Source organism: Henckelia pumila, chromosome 3 (assembly GCF_033568475.1).
Source record: "Henckelia pumila isolate YLH828 chromosome 3, ASM3356847v2, whole genome shotgun sequence".
NCBI classification, from domain to species: domain Eukaryota; kingdom Viridiplantae; phylum Streptophyta; class Magnoliopsida; order Lamiales; family Gesneriaceae; genus Henckelia; species Henckelia pumila.
The window spans coordinates 51,642,004-51,658,871 of NC_133122.1; the positions used below are offsets into that span (position 1 = coordinate 51,642,004).

General features: G+C 34.5%; 3 protein-coding genes across 8 annotated transcripts in view; 2 read left to right on the forward strand and 1 right to left on the reverse strand.

Moving 5' to 3' along the window:
* Nucleotides 1-156: 156 nt before the first annotated feature.
* Nucleotides 157-2,117, reverse strand: LOC140892414 (G-type lectin S-receptor-like serine/threonine-protein kinase At5g35370). The gene has a single exon (XM_073301290.1). It carries the CDS (start codon nt 1,993-1,995, stop codon nt 412-414), a length of 1,584 nt encoding a protein of 527 aa, XP_073157391.1. The 5' UTR covers nt 1,996-2,117; the 3' UTR covers nt 157-411.
* A 2,499-nt stretch (nt 2,118-4,616) lies between these two features.
* LOC140887604 (F-box protein At5g39450) lies at nt 4,617-8,390 on the forward strand. Its single transcript, XM_073294959.1, has 2 exons — nt 4,617-6,992; nt 8,014-8,390. The coding sequence occupies exons 1-2, from the start codon at nt 5,131-5,133 to the stop codon at nt 8,024-8,026; spliced, it is 1,875 nt and encodes a 624-aa protein (XP_073151060.1). The 5' UTR covers nt 4,617-5,130; the 3' UTR covers nt 8,027-8,390.
* Nucleotides 8,391-10,402: 2,012 nt separating this feature from the next.
* The window catches only part of LOC140891114 (nuclear intron maturase 2, mitochondrial), a 42,647-nt gene continuing 36,181 nt past the window's right edge, over nt 10,403-16,868 (forward strand). Inside the window, exons 1-3 of one of the 6 annotated variants that reach the window (XR_012152433.1) lie at nt 10,403-12,893; nt 13,926-14,056; nt 14,171-14,681. Coding sequence is in view for 2 of the 6 variants with exons in the window: in XM_073299417.1 (XP_073155518.1) it covers nt 10,676-12,892 (2,217 nt within the window). In the remaining 4 variants the exon portion in view is untranslated. Of the gene's footprint in view, nt 13,007-13,056; nt 14,682-16,868 lie in introns of those variants that run through there. The other 5 variants (XR_012152434.1, XR_012152435.1, XR_012152432.1 and 2 more) reach the window with 5 other exon arrangements.

Below are 16,868 nucleotides of genomic sequence, written 5' to 3' on the forward strand. Positions count from 1 at the left end.
TATGGTTGGCTCTTAACCTTGTTTAATTACTCGAAATCGAGGGTTGCCCCAATGATTTCACCTTGTATTTCTCATGAAATGGTTTGGGTTCGAGCCCTCCCACCCCCTTTTTTTAAAAGAAAAAAAAAACCTTCTTTAATTACTCGGCTTGACAGATAAACTTGTGAACGAGTCTCTATATATAACCAAGCAAATGAATGTCTAATAATGAATGCAACAAGTGAAGTGATTAGAAGACTTCACACTTACATAAAAATTTCATTTAATTAACTAGAAACCCCTGCATGCAGCTTTCAATTAAATCCAATGTCTGATTACTTGCTTTAAAACACTTCCAATATATGGAATCCCAGCATGCAAGTTGATTGATATGTGGATATATAGTTATTAAAAACACTTGAAAATTGAAGTTTACCTAGGACCTAAGACAAGTTGTGCCGACACATAGGATAAAGATTTGCATGGGTTAGGAGTAGGAATATTGGGTGGCCTGTGTGACCTTAACTCATTCCGCTCATTGGGGTCATATCTCCACAGAAAGCTCAGACACTCTGTCCTTGGCATGCCTAAAGGCATCCATCCTTCTAACATGCCAACCACATCAGCCATTGAAGGCCTCAAATTGACATGACGAACTTTTCCAACAGCATCAATCTCCATTAAGAACTCCTTCATTCCCCGAGCTCCCGAACAAGTGATCTTCTTCACCGCCACTTCAGTTCCATCCCGAAGAAGGCCTTTATACACAGTCCCAAACCCACCGGATCCAAGTTGAGCTTTGAAACCTTCAGTTGCCACTGTAAGTTCCTCGTACTTGAACCTAACAGGCAGTCCTGGAAACGAAGCAAAATCGAACTCGCCCGATTCACCTCTGCTCAAGTTGGGATCTGCTGTTTTGCACCTCACCTTTCTTCTCCTTTTCAACCACACCACACTTGCAAACAGGGCAATCATCATAACAATTGAAGATGGCATCACCATTGTCTTAACATACCCAATCCGACCCGTATCATATAAACCGGACTTATTAAACATAGAGCCCAGATAGTTACTAACCATGTAACAAGACCCGGAACTCGGACTATGGAAAATGGCCAAGCAAGAGCAATTACTAGAGCAAAGACTCTGACAGGCTGATAGATTCACATGAAGCATTACAGGATCCATAAAGCTGTTGGAGAAATACTCTGCTTCATAGCTCAAACTCAAATACCTGGTCACGAGACCGTTCGTTGATCCGTTACAGGACAAAGCCAAAGAACCATCTTTTGGCAAGCAACCCTGAAACTGAGTGTCAAAAGGCGCCACACATCCACAAGCTCCTCCATAGGAACACAAACCAAGCTTCCCACATATGAATGGGATTCGACATGCATCTTCTGGCACTCCGTACTCTTTCTCATTAGTTCTCAAAATCCTAAATACCCCATCTTTAAATAACTTTGCAATCCCAAAATATGAAGAATTGTTCGACACATCATCAGAATTACTCAAGATAACAGAAATCACTACCTGTTTGCCATCATCTCCCATCAAATACACGCCACTGAAGTTGAACATCATGTATTCAGCTAAGTCATCCACACTTAATGAAGAGACCAAAGAGTTTCCAACCTTCAACCTTTGTCCCACGACAATCACATCCGTCGGATGATCGAAACTTTCCCAGAAAACGTTGTTTTCGACATCAACAAGAACCAAGTCCCCAGAGTCGAGCAGGTGCAGAGAAGATATGGAAGAAAGCATTATCTCGGGTGTTGACCAGATGGGTTGACCTCTATCATTGTAAAGAGTGAGGCCATGGGTGGAGAAATGGAGTTGAGAAGATTCAGAGATAGGAGTATTGCGATTGGCTGACCAAACTATAGCACCGGAGGGCACGTGAGTAACAACTAGATAGTAAGATTTTAGTTCTGGCCTTAAATTTATTATTTGCGCAGCGAAAACATGATCACGAGAAGTCAAGAACGTACCTTTGTTGTCTATGAATATCATATACGAAGCAGTGAAGTTTGGGGAGATGAAAGAATAAAAAATGGGAGTCCCGGCTAAAAGAGCGGGGAAAACGAAAATCAAGAAGAAGAATATGGTGATGCTTAAGGTGAAACAGTGTGAAGGATAGGGAGAATATGAGTTAGAAGATGAACTATTTTCTAATTCTACGTTTTTACATTGAATATCCAATTGTGATAAAAATTTTCGTTTTAATATATTATCTATCATAATCATGAAATAATTATTCCATCCCACATACAATACTAACGTTTTGTTTTTGTGGAAAAATGAAATGCGATTGAAATTTGTGTAAAATAATTGAGAAAAATGAATGTGAATGAAATTAAATTTGTGTAAAATAATTTAGAAAAGTGGGATTGGCTTGGTTTGGTTCGAAGGAGCTTTTACAAGTCAGTGACTCGGAAGAATGAAATTTTAGTATGTCAATAATTTTAGGTAATGTTTTCAAATTTTAAAAACAATTGATTATAATTTTTTTTAGCAAATTTGTAAAGATTGCAAACTTTAAAAAAAATTGATTATAATTTTTTTTAACAAATTTGTGAAGAAAAAAATTTATAAGCATTTATTTTAATTAGAGGTTTTAAACACTTCTTAAATACGCGTGACGATACAATCAGAAATGAAGCAATCCACTTAACGGAATTAGGAGACATGCATATAAATTGGGTAATGCTACATGTACACTGAGAGTTATACGTTGAGTTACACATTGCACTTGAAATTACATGATTTTCTTACATGCATTTTTTAAAGATTTTTTCCAAATAAAGTGCATGGATAATCATGTAATTTCAAGTGCAATGTGTAACCCAACGTGTAACCCTCAGTATACATGTAGCATTACCCATATAAATTAAAGTTTCAGAAAAACTTGGGGTGATGGAATTAAGGGCGAAGAAGGGAAAGTGCGAATTAGAAGATCCTATTACATATATGATTCGCTAGTTGTTTTGTTTTGTTTTGTTTTGTTTATCGTACCACATATATGTATGTGTTTACAACTTAGGGAGTGTTTGCAATCACTAAAAAAAAGTGATTGTTAGTTTTTGGCTTAAAAAATCATTTTTGTGTGTTTCTTAAACCTAGATTATGTGTTAGTTTATGTTTAACTTAATTGAAATCCAAAAGCTAGTCATGTGTTGATTATGATTCTCCAAAAGTGGTTCTAATAAGAAGGTCATTGTTAAAATCACTCTAATCACTTATTTATCAAACAATACCCAACTTTGATTTTTAGATTTTCACATTTGTTTCCAAGCATTACCAACTTTTGATTTTTACTAACTTTTTTATAATCTATAAATTAATCACTTCTACATAAGCACAATCTATTTCAAACACTCTCTTAATTTGTGTCCACACAAATTGACTTTAATTGTCATATATATGTATTATACAACACTAGCTTTTTGTTTTTGTGGAAAAATGTTGCGTAAAATAATTGAATGTGAGCTAATTTGGTTTAGTTTGAATGAGTAACAAGTCAATGCCAATCCATTAATGAATAGTTTGTTTTGCAATATTATTAATTTATGTATAACTTATCTTTATCTCATCTTACGTTCTTTTTGTCATATTATTTATCCATCTATTAATTATATATCTTACATCAATCAAATCATTAATTATTTATCCTACATCAATCAAATTATTAAATTTAAATTACTACATTAACTTTTATAAATAATAATATTCATATTTTATTAATTATTAAAAGATCAAAATGGTAATTTACTATTTTTATATAAAATTTAATCAATCAAATCAAGCATACTATAATCTATCAATCAAATCAAATATTATATTAACTATCATTTCTTATTTATTTTTTATTACAATATATTACTTATCTTTATATTATTTATCTTATCCTTAACTTTAAACGGTACCTAAGCTTAAATTCCAGTAATTAAAACAATCATGTTAAGCATAAAAGCACGGGCCTGGAAATGAATTTCAGAAATGGAGCATTAATCAACTCGATGCAATTAGGACTCGTAAATATAAGTTTCAGAAAGAAAAAAAAAAAAAAAAAAAACTAAATGATCATATATAGATGTTTCCAGCGCCTTTAACATTCGTGTTTATACTTGCAAAATTATGGTGTTTTTTTTTTTTAAAAAAAATGAATTTAATTATTTAAAATAAAAAATCATATATAAAAAATGTTAATAAAATTCTCTCAAAATCAAGAGATTTTGAAATTTTTGACAAAATTGGCTTTAACTACCATCTAGCGTTTTAATAAATTTTTTTTAAAAAAAAGCATTCAATGTTTGATGGACCAAAATAGTGAAAATTCAGAAGTTATTATACTAAAATTAAAATTTTTTAAGCCGATGAACTAAAAAACCAAAAAAAAAAAAAAAGATATAAAAAAAAATATTGTGGGTCCAATTAAGTGTATTAAATCAGCGAAATATAATTCAGGAACAATGTTATAATTTTTTTTAGTTTGTGACATGTCTCCACTACTGATTTAAACCTCCAAATTTTTTTTTTTATTTTTTTGTTTTCTGAGATATGAAAGATATGATAAAGCGAAATAAAATAAAAACAGATTCGAAGTAAAGTGGACATGTGGACAGCACCAATGAACTTCTCTTGGACTTGGAGTTTTCAGAGATTGGTTGCCGTTTCAAGCTCAATTCCACATTGGTAGGCTGTAAAATTGTCATGTTTTCAAGAAACGGGTGGAGCAGTGAACCCCACAAAGGAAACAATCCCCAAAATTATTAAGATTCCAACACACCCCATCTCAATTCTTTTTTCTCATCTTTGTTGTTCACCAACAAATCATATGATCCATTAAACCTTTGCAAGTCTGAACAATTATGTTTCATTCATTTTGGTGGATGATTTCTGGTTTCACCGGGTGTATTTGTTCTTCTTATTGAATGTATTTGTGAATCAACGCCCATCTGCGATCCAACAACTTGAATTCCTGCTAAATCTTTATTATGATGAGAGCCCATTTAAACCCAGGTAGATTATGTTTGCTTGCTTTTCCAAGATGAATGTAAAATCTTTAGTTTAACAGATTTACCTGAAGAGACTTAGATTTGTGTTCAAGGATCGAATTTTTTTGCCTTGGAGTGTTCACGTTCTATTATGTTGCCTGATCCCTGTGGATCGAGCTTGCTTTTGTCTTTGCCTGATGATATATTTGCAACAATCACAAGGTCCCTCTCTTCGAGGGACGTGTGCAGTCTCGGTCTCAGCTGTCGAGACCTCCAAGTTATTGTGGCCTCTGACAAGGTGTGGTTTGCCCAATGTGATCTATTGGGAGTGGTTCCTTGTAAAACCTTGATTGAGTGGAGAAAAGGAGTTCGCTCTTATAAGGCCCTTTGCCGGTTTTTAGCGAACATTCAACCGTTGGTTGGCATTTGGGTTCACCAAAATCCTGAGCTTGGTAATGTAGTATATGTTATGCCTGGTTTTTTATCAGTTGTTGGATGCCGGATAATCCCCCAGGAAGTAGGTCCTTTAGGTCTCGAGGATGGTCCTCTTCAATGGGCGCCTGTATTTGAAATTCTTTGCAATTATGAGGGATCCCCTGCATTCTTTTTACATGGGAGGGAGAGAGGGGCAGATTATGTTTATCCTGGTTTGCTAAAATCCGTTGATAGGACTTGCAATGTGCTTTTGCTTGAAGTCGAGCCTCAGCCTCTGAAGAATGGAGGCAAATTGGTTCACTGTAAAAGCTTTTCCAATGGAGAAGATGAGGGGGTATCACGCAGGTTATCTAGATCGGATAGTGAGAATTCCGTATCTCAGAAGATCGTTGAGCAGAAAGGGATCGTGGTACCTTTTAGCCGGTTGGGATTTGGTGATAGGAGAAGGCTTCTCGATTTTATTACTGGCCAAGTTCGTCTAAATGTTCCAGATACATCACATGTGCTCTTATTTGCTTGCTGGAGAAAGGATGAGGTTGAAATGCAACAGGATTTGACAGTTTTACATGAAAGAAGATTGTCACTTTTGCAAATGTACAGGAGTGGTGGCGGACACCATGATCTGAAGTCTTATACAGAATTGCCATTGAATCCTACCATTTTAGGATCAACCGAGGTCAAAAAAAGTGTCGAATCTTCAAATTGTTTGCATATGTTACAGGCAGGAGATGTGGCCCTGGCTCATTCCTCTAAAGGTAAGACACTTTCTGGTTTTCTAAAAAATGGTCTCAAACAAATACTTGGGAAATCAAGCTCAACAAATGGTTACCACGAATTTCAGAGGAAGAATATCTCTAGCTCTGAGAGTAAACACATACCACTTCATGTTTTTCTAAGATCGGGCGATTCGATAGGCCTAAGTTTACGTGCTACAACAATGAAGTTATCTTCTTATAGGGCATGGCCAAATATGCATGATAGTCGATTTGCTCTCTATAAGTTGCCAGTACGGGCTCCAATGGATGGTCATGAATTTGCTGGTTTGTGGGGAGGAACCTTTGGTTGGCCACCAGGCCGGCCGTCTGAAGACAAACCTGGGAAGGCGCTATTCTTCATTTTAATCTCTTACGAAGAATCAGATGGGCAACAACTACTAATTGCTACAAAGATATTGGAAGGCACATCCTATGTTTTGCATCCTAATGGGTCAGCTATGTTTATAGTGAACATAACTCAGCCATCGACAGATACTTTCCCCTGGGATACTGATGGAGACTCTAATCCTATTTATGTTAAGCAGTCTTTTGTGGGAGAAGGCATAGCAAATGGATATGGATTCAGATACCCTGGTTCTAAACCTGGTTCTCTTTTTGTGCTTCAAAATGGATTGCTTGGATTCATATGGAAGGAGTCTAGGGCTGTGTTGACTTTACAGAGGCTCAACTTGCCAGAACTTTTGAGGAAAGGTGAAAGGGTACCTCCATTATCACCAATTTCCAACTTTGCGTATCTCACCAAGACATATTCAAATGTGTTTTCTGGATTCTCAAATTCCTCAAATGGACTCTCTTTACCAAGGTTTGCATTTCTCTGAGGCTATGTTTCGTTTGTCATTTGCGTGCATTTGTATAATCTAGAATTTAGAATGATTGGTCCACCAGGACGATACCTTTGCCTCTTGTATGTAAATTTGGAATTTATGTGAATAAATCATCCGATGAAGAATATTACACAATTCTTTTCCGTTTACTTGTGAATGTTAAGCTTGAAAAAACTGGATAGATATTAGTAACTATATCTCAAATATATTTTCCATCTGATATTGAGATTTTAAGTCCCATAGAAAAGCCACGATAACCAAAAAAAAAAAAAAGAAATGCAATCGCAAAGTAAAAGGTTGGGGGCTGTCTTCTTGTGCTTTATTAGTAGCATATTTCACGTGCAGGGGAACGCTAGGTGATTGTTATCTGATAGAATAGTTCTTATGAGGTTCTAAGTCCCTCTCAATCAAAGGCTAGGAGAGTAGAAGAAAAGAAAGAGCTTTAGTATATTGACGATTTATCCTTGGATCATGCAACGAATGCTATACTTCACAATAAGGTAAGGTGACAGCTTCAGTGGGTTCTTCATGTGACGGGTAATTTATGGAAAACAGGTGTAAGACAGTTAAAAGAAGAAAATAACATAGATTTTAATACAATCGTGTTTAAAAGATTCAACTTTTCAACAACTGTATTATTATTCTTTTTCTTTGCTATACGAATTAAAATGTGGACTAGTTTTGATATTTTAAATATGAAAATTGTACAGAGGTAATTCTAACAAGTGGTTGGAGTAAATAACCTTTGTTCCTTGTCCTTACTCTCGTGCTCTTTTATATAATTGCCCCTTGCCCTAAAACATGTGTATCATCCGACACAGTAGGTGTGTGTATGGTGCAGGGAGCTGCGGTAAACTTCATTGTATGTTGAAACCACTGCCAGACATTATAGATTTAGGTGGATCATTCATAAGCCTTTTGAGTTCATTGCAAATTACCCACTTCTCCACCGTATTTTTAAAGTGGACACTGATGATTAAATCCATGTCTCTCTTACAGGCAGAACTATTGATACGGCATGTTCCAGTGTTTATAGAAGAGTTACATCAGTACAATGTCAGCTTAATATGTCAATGTATTCAGAGATTGGATTTTGTACAACGAAAGTCATGGAATTTCGTTACTCATTACTATCTTTAATGATCCTGTTTTATTTATTACCTGCTGCTACCAACCAAGAAAGTCTCTCCAGTCCAAGAGGTCTGATCTATTCTTTAAATTGTACTTACTGTTTCCACATTATCCGAGTTTACGAGTAGTTCATTGGAACTCCGGCGTTTTAAATTTGTGATTGTGTTTGAAATGTAGAGCTTGAAGTATATTTATCAACAAGAGAACTGTTCGATCAAATCTCAATAAATTTCTTCATATCAACATGTTCATCGATTTGCTTCTTCTTTTATCTTCCATGTGCTATAAATATGTTTGTTGTGTACACGAGTCGAGCATTTACACAGTCACAAACACATCTTATTAGGATTCTTGGCTGGAAATAGATGCAAAAACTTGAGTTTGTGGGAAAATGATAAACACGGAGAACAGTATTGAGTAAAAGAACATGTCCCTAGCCTAGGGAACTTATCCATGTAACTACTAATTACAGTGCCCCGATCCTGACCGTTGCACAGAGAACAATATTGAGTAAAAGAACATGTCCCTAGCCTAGGGAACTTATCCATGTAAACCCCGATCCTGACCGTTAGCCCGTGTATTTCTTGTATCCTGATCCTGACCGAACGCCTGTGTGTTTATCCTCAAGATTATGCGCCTGAGAATTTTGGTAAGAGTTCCCTTTGAGAATGCAGTTAGCATCATGAAGAACATCCATGATTACCTCTTAAGGCGAGTTGACGGCTGAGCAACTCATCAAAACCTAGTGTTCCTGCAGTATAGCTTGAAATGAACTGCAACCCAGGCCAGCCAATTAATGTGTATACATACGAATGTGTAATAGGAAATTATTTTTTGGGTTACAAAATTGTTTTTATGAGAAGTTGAGTTTAACATAATATTTTTCTTTGTTGTGGTGAGATAGCATATCTTATAAAACACCTCAGATAGTGTTTGCCATGCTTGCAAATTCTTGAAAAAAATTGCGATTAAACTTGTAAAGATAATCATTTTACAAAAACTATCTAAAATTCATTGTCATTTAAACAAAATATCATTCAAATAGAGTAGCTAAAACTTCCAAGCTAGTTTAACTGATAATTTTACTTTAACAACGGTTGGACTCACAAACTTATTCTAGCAACACAATAAAAGAATTTTCCCCTAATCTGTTTGGGAAAATTTGGTTTATCTAAAATCGTCTTGAAACAAGAGTTAAAACTGTTTACATAAATATTAATGCCAAAAAAATTGGATTGAATTAGTGAAAATTTTAACATTATATTCATTTAAAAAAAATTGTATGTCGATGCATTTTGTTGTTATTTCGTTAACTTATATTTACATCAATATTGTAACTACATATAAATTCTTCGAGTTTAGGCGTTTAGTTACTTTCGGGGCATTTTTTAGTGTTAAAGTATTGACCATTTGAATTTTATTCTGTACACGAAGTATACCAAATTTTTTGTTACAGTTCTGACTAAATTCACTCGGTAAGTATCAAGATGATCAACATTTAAATATGTAAGTTAATATTGTGTTTGGATTGATTGATTTTAAATTCATGGATTTCAAATATATTTTTGTTGTTTAAAGAAATAATATCATAAAATTTATATTCACCCATTATATGTTTTATATAGTAATTTATATTAATTATAATCAATTTCAAATTAACCATTATTAGTTATTTGAAATTCATTTTACTTTATATCAACCCCTTAAAAATGTTAATAACTAATATATCCTCTATTTTTAAAACCATCAGTGATATTTAACCCATGTGTTAACAAAATTATGGCACATTTACCTCATTTTTAAGGGATTTAATGACCGAAATTTAAAAACAAGAGATTTTTAATGCAATTAATTTTTCATATGATTTTTTTTTTGAATTTTTACAAAAGGGTGTTGATGAAATCCGTCCCATTCTAAAATAAAATCAACTTTTGAATTCTTTTAAAAAAATTGAAATTAATTTAAAATTGAAATTAATTTATTCACTAGTTAATAGCAATATGTTTTTTTTTTAAACGAATCATAAAAGTGTATAATAAAATAAAAAGATTAATAGTAGTTGCCATATAACACGTTTTTTATCGGATGGCTCAATATAAATTACGTATTAAATATATAATTTCTCAGTATCCAAGTAAAATGTAATCGATCACAATTTTAGGCTGAAAATTATTTACAATTTTTTTATAGATTAAATTAATTAAAATTTCAATTCTCGTTTTTTTAAAAATTTTCTTTTTGATTGCCAGAAATTTCTCAACCCGTCTTCAGTTCTTGAATAAAACCCAAAACCCTGGACCTAAGAGACTGTACAGAACAAAAGCAAAGCTGAACGCAGGTGGTGTCAACAATCCCCTCCCCCGGTGGAAATTTCTTGTTACAGAGTAAGATTCAAAGTAGAACCCTTTATTCATTGAGTTTCTTTTTGCGATTTCAGCCACTGTCCCAAGTTTCGATTTTGTTGGGTGATGATTGATTGAAAGTTTTGTCCTTTTCGCATTTTCGTGGTGGTTGCTCTGAGTTCTGTTAAATGCATCCGAGTGTGATGGTGTTTTGCCGCAGAGCACTCAGAAGTAGAGCCACATTTTTATCTCCAATTCACGACCACTACCTGTTGCTTCATCCTCAATTGACAAATGGAGTCAACCTAAGAAATAATGGTGGGTTTGTTCTATCAAGAGCATTTAGCACTTCTAGTTATTATAGGCGAGTGCCTGACCCGAATGACCCGGCCACCTTGATGAAGGAGGACGGTATTGCAGTTTGTTCTCAAATGTGGACTGAAAACTTCAGAGAACCCGAGAAAACTGTTACCAATTTGACCAATTATTTGAGGAGATTTGAATTGTGGGTTTTGGCATACCAAAAGGTTTGTGCTGATGAGATGGGTGCGTACATGCCACGGAGCTCCATCACACGCTCTGCTCTGGAGGATTTGTTGGCTCTACGTAATGCAGTTCTTGATAGCAAGTTCAAATGGGGAGCTAGGTTAGAGTTTTTCGTTAAGTCACCGAAGGATAAGACAGAATATGAGTCGTTGTCGAAGAGGAAGATCAAGGCAATCTTGACAACTACGCAGCCAGCTGCTTTTCAAGATAGGATTGTTCAAGAAGTATTATTCATGATTTTGGAGCCAGTTTATGAGGCTAGGTTCTCGCCAAAGTCATTTGCGTTTCGGCCTGGCAGGAATGCCCATACAGTGCTGAGGGTGATTAGGCGGAACTTTGCAGGGTATTTGTGGTATATAAAGGGGGATTTGAGTACAGTGTTGGATGGAATGAAAATTGGTATGGTTATTAGTGCTTTAATGAGGGACGTTAGGGATAAGAAAGTGGTTGATTTGATAAAGGCAGCACTGACCACGCCTGTTATCACTAGTAAGATTGATGGTGGAGAGAAGAAAAAGAAGACTAAAAGAAAGTATCAAAAAAAGAGAGTTCTGGCAGAAGATGAGCCGAAGCCTGATCCTTATTGGTTGATAACCTTTTTTGGGTTCGCACCAGAGGAGGCCGAAATACTTCCTTCATGGGGCCATTGTGGAATCCTAAGTCCTCTTTTGGCTAACATATGCCTCGATGAATTGGACCGTTGGATGGAAGGTAAAATTAAAGAATTTTATCGACCATCTTCCAGAGATGTCATATGGAACTCTCCTGATGGAGATGCAGAACAAGGCAATACGTCTTGGCCGGAATTTGTGCCAACAAGTGGCCCAGATAAGACTCGGAAGATTGACTATATCCGCTATGGTGGTCATATTTTGATTGGAGTTAGGGGACCGAGGGCCGATGCTGCAACTCTTAGAAAGCAGTTGATAGAATTTTGTGACCAGAAGTATATGCTGAAACTTGACAACGAGAGCCTCCCGATTGAGCACATTACTAAAGGCATCATGTTTCTTGACCATGTATTATGCAGAAGGGTTGTCTATCCTACTCTAAGATATACGGCTACTGGTGGAAAAATAATCAGTGAGAAGGGTGTTGGGACACTGTTGTCAGTCACTGCAAGCTTGAAGCAGTGCATCAAACAGTTCAGGAAGCTGAACTTTCTGAAGGGAGATAGGGATCCGGATCCTCAACCTTGCTTTAGAATGTTTCATGCTACCCAGGCTCACACAAACGCTCAGATGAACAAGTTCTTGACCACAATGGCTGAGTGGTATCGATATGCCGACAACAGGAAGAAAATCGTCAATTTTTGCTCTTACATCCTTAGAGGTTCACTTGCAAAGCTATATGCTGCTAAGTACAAGCTAAGGTCACGAGCAAAGGTTTACAAGATTGGTTCTCGGAATTTGAGTCGCCCTTTGAAGGAAAAGAAAGGGCAGTCGCCTGAGTACCATAATTTACTGAGAATGGGTCTTGTGGAATCAATTGATGGGCTTCAATACACCCGAATGTCTCTTGTACCAGAGACTGATTATAGCCCATTTCCAGCTAACTGGAGGCCAGATCACGAGAAAGCATTGCTCGAATATATTGGGCTTGAAGACTCTCAAACTCTTGATGAGCAACGTGACTGCCTTAAAGAACAAGGTCTGATTTCACCTCAAGATTTCATTTCGATGCTAGTATGGAATTATAAAAGGAATGCAATTTCTGTGGACGATCTTTCCTCTATCCGAATCAGTGAGAATGGACTGAACAAAGAAGAAGCTTTATTGTCGGATTCAAATGATGAATCAAATGAAATAATGGACAATGAAGAAGAAAAGGTAGAAAGGATTCATGTTGCACAAATGTAAGGTAATTAAGTCAGTTTTTTTTTTCCTATTCGGGGGTCATTATTCTTTGTTGTTCTTTATGCACTGCTGAATAGTTTGTAAGAGAATTATATAATCAAGCTACACTCATACTTCGTTCATGATATGAATAAAAAACTATTATTGTTCTAAACATTTAATAGAAGGGTTAGATGAGCAGTGATTTTCTCTTGATAAAATATGTTCAATAGTAATGCAACTTGGCATATATTTTTATTAACTTTGAACTTGAAATTGTGTCATAGTTTTGAAATTGTCTTGCTACAAATGTGGTTGCTTATGCTTTTTGTGGAAGAGAAACACAGCATTAATGTGTTCACCCAGTTAAAGTTTTTCCATCCAATTGTTGTGGGCTTACGGATGTTCTTTATACCTCCTTACTTCCTTTTTATTTTTTCTTTTTCGTCACATTGGTTCTACGGGCACAAAGTAGACTTTCTTGGATTTTGGTGTGAAATTTTTGTACTTCAAAACCTATGGTACGTTGCATTCATGAATAAAAGGATAGTATACTTGTCTTGAAATCCTAACTTTGTATTACTCAAACTTGAATGTTTATGGATATACAGATTATCTCAATGGTAAGATATTCGATGTTACCCATAATATGTTCATTCTGGACACTTAAGTCCTTCCTCAATTCAAATCTTCAATCTAATCGCAATCTTAGAGATTATGGCAGTGTTTGAGATTGCTTATAAAGATTATGAGAATGTTTGGGATTGCTGATAGGAATCATGTTTTAGCTTTTCTGAAAAGCTCTAAAGGGTGATTCCTTGAAACAATCTCAAATACTATGCAGGTGGCTCATCTATGAACCTAACAGCAACCAGTCAAATATTTTCAATAACATTGCAATTGAGTTGGTTGAATTTACTTTGTTTGCAAGTATTGCAAAACAGAAGATAATTAGATTTGTTGCCAGGATTTTAAAATACTTGGTCACGGTTGACTGTCTAATTAGCTTGTGATCTACTCTCTTTTTTTCCCCCCAATATGGTCTGTGTTGACGCAGGCCACTCAAACAGAAACGATGGCACCGGCTCGACCACTAGTGCCGAACTTGGGCAGGCGCTGCTTCAAAGTACAGTAAATGTTGCCAACTCAGTCCACGGCCCTCAACTATCACCCAGCGATCAAGTCCAGGTATGAAGTTGTGAATTGTGATTACCTTTTTTTACCATTAAGATGAGATGTACCAAGTTTATTCACAAGTTTCTTTGCAAAATAAATGAAACGAACTGTTGAACTGTTCAAAAGATATAGGACCACCATCTGTTTTGATTAGGGGAAGGAGGATTCTTCGCCTTCATTAACTTGAGTTGAAATAATGAGAGACACAAGCAATTTGCCATTGTCAAAGCTTGGAAAATGGAACTTGAAAAATGGGGGAGCAGGCCAATATTCCATGATCTTTGAGAAGGCTCGGAATACAAAACGTGCTGAAGGAGATGAACAAGGAGTCGGGATACGTGCCCTTAACCAAACAGGAAGCACGATCGCCATAGCCATCTGCCTTACAAGAGGTGGCTGTGTTGCTCGAACCCAAAGGACATCGACCCTTGATTGTAAGAAGTCCCTGAATATTCCCCACAATTCTTTTGGGGAATTCTATATTTCCAAGAAATCACTGTTCTTCAAATGTTTCATCTATGGGACAGCGACTCTTTTTTGTAATCTATTCGGTTAATTCCTTTTCATATTAAATTTTGAGAATTAAACCAAGTCCGTGTATACATTTACGACGTTGTTTTTTTTTTCTCTTTCACAGATTAATTTACACGGAGCTTTAAAAATGTATTGGTTTGTTATTATATGATTGGATCTGTCACAGAACTTGTATTCATTGATAATAATTCAGAACTTGTATTCATTGATAATAATTCAGGCAACAGAAAAATTCATCTGCTTCTTACCACAGGCCTGGAAATATAATGCAACTCAAAATGTTGAATACGCGAACATAAAATGAATGAATGAATGCTAAGCAACAAGTCCAGGAGTAATGACAACACGTGTAGTCTATGGGTGAGATTGATCCGTCCTTTATGTCTGTTATACAATTTTTTTCCCGAAAATATATCGAGAGAATTTTTTTTTTAAATCCCGTATCCGACACATTTGAGAATCTGAATATTCAGGATCTCGTCAAAAGAGGATATCCCGAGATATTTAAGATTTTGTTAAAAAAAAACCCAAAACAATGTTTTTTATTTTTATTTTTTGAAAAAATACCTATTATAAATTTATATTTCTAAAGTAAAAATAAACCCTCAACTTAAAACATGTAATATTATAATACTACGGATAAAACATGCAACTTTAGTCTTTAAAGTTTGATTTCTCCCTACTGAATCGAAGCAAATTTGCATAATAAATTTTTCTTAGCATATATTTCTTTTTTACCACTACATTTTTTTCAAAATCGGACATTCTAAATTTATCGCCTAAATGAGAAATAGAAATTCAAATATTATGTTTTTCCTCCATATATAAATCCTTTCAAAATTTTTCATTGATCCACGTTGATTTCTAATGTTGCATTAATACTTTTGATTGTTGGTGTTTGAGACAATATTTTATTGCTATTTCTATTGGTAGTTTGTAGAATATTTATGACCCAAATAATTAATGTTGGTGTTGGACACAATATGACATAAATTAATATCTCTCTATTGGTATCATGTAATTGATATTTGGAAAAATTATTGTAGTGTTTATTTACTTAGCTTGTGTCCACGTATATTCCTATATGGATTGGTAATATGTATATGTGCAAATGAAATTAATTTGTATCCGCTGAAGCAATAAGAGAGAAACATAATTGTGTGTAGGTATTAATTTAGGAACAATTGTATTTAAATTGAGCATTAAACACATGTTGATGATTACGAGTTTTTCCTACCAAGGTTCACACGAGTAATTATTATATAAAGTAACACATATATAAATTAAAAGGTACTAAGGTTTTCAAACATCACACTGCATATTTTATTACAATTATGTGTACCCTAATTAAGAGAATAATTGAGCTTATTTAAATAAGCCTAAAAGGTGTGATTCAAAAAATAGTTACGATGTCTAATAAATCGATTTGTTGGATCTTTCACAAATCTATTTTATGTGTCCTAATACTGAATTTATTTTTGTTGATACTGAAGCTACATATGTTTGTTCTTCAATTTCATGAAACAATATCAAGATTTTTTCATTGAAATTTGAACATTGACATCAAATAGCTCATGCATTCAAATATTAGACGACTCTTATACATTGTAATCAATTGCTGAATACATAAATTTTTTTTAAAAAAATTCTACTTTTCGTTTCGGTATCATCAAATTCAATTTCACCTGTCTCCAACGAAAATGTTGGATAGTACTGAAATATTATATGATTTGTAATTACATTTCTATTTATGTTATTAATATTGTCTCAGTATGTGTTTTTTTTATTCAAAATGTAATTAGTAGCATTGAAATCTAATATGATTTGTTCGACTGTGATATCGATTATTCATTATTTTTAAACATGGCTAATATTTTTGTTTGAAATATCAAATATCGACATTCTTTTAATATAAAAAAATTATTGGAATGATCGCGACATCATAATATTTCAACCATGTAATGACGTTTGTCCATGACATATATACGTGATGACCATAAAACTTGTTCATAGGAGTTGTTGAAATGTCAAAGGACTACGTGCATTAGTTGATTATTGAATTGACTGAATACATGGACTACTAGATTCCTTTGTTTATGTAATATCTATTTAATGCGTCAATATTCATAAAACAAATATAAATATATTACTATGATAGTACATTTTGTCATGAAAATATTATAAAATAAAAAACAAAACGTCTTTATTCGGATTTTACTAATCTGTGTCATATTTTTTTATAAATTAATTAATAAAAATGACATTCTTTCGTAATTTTGGGATTTTTGTT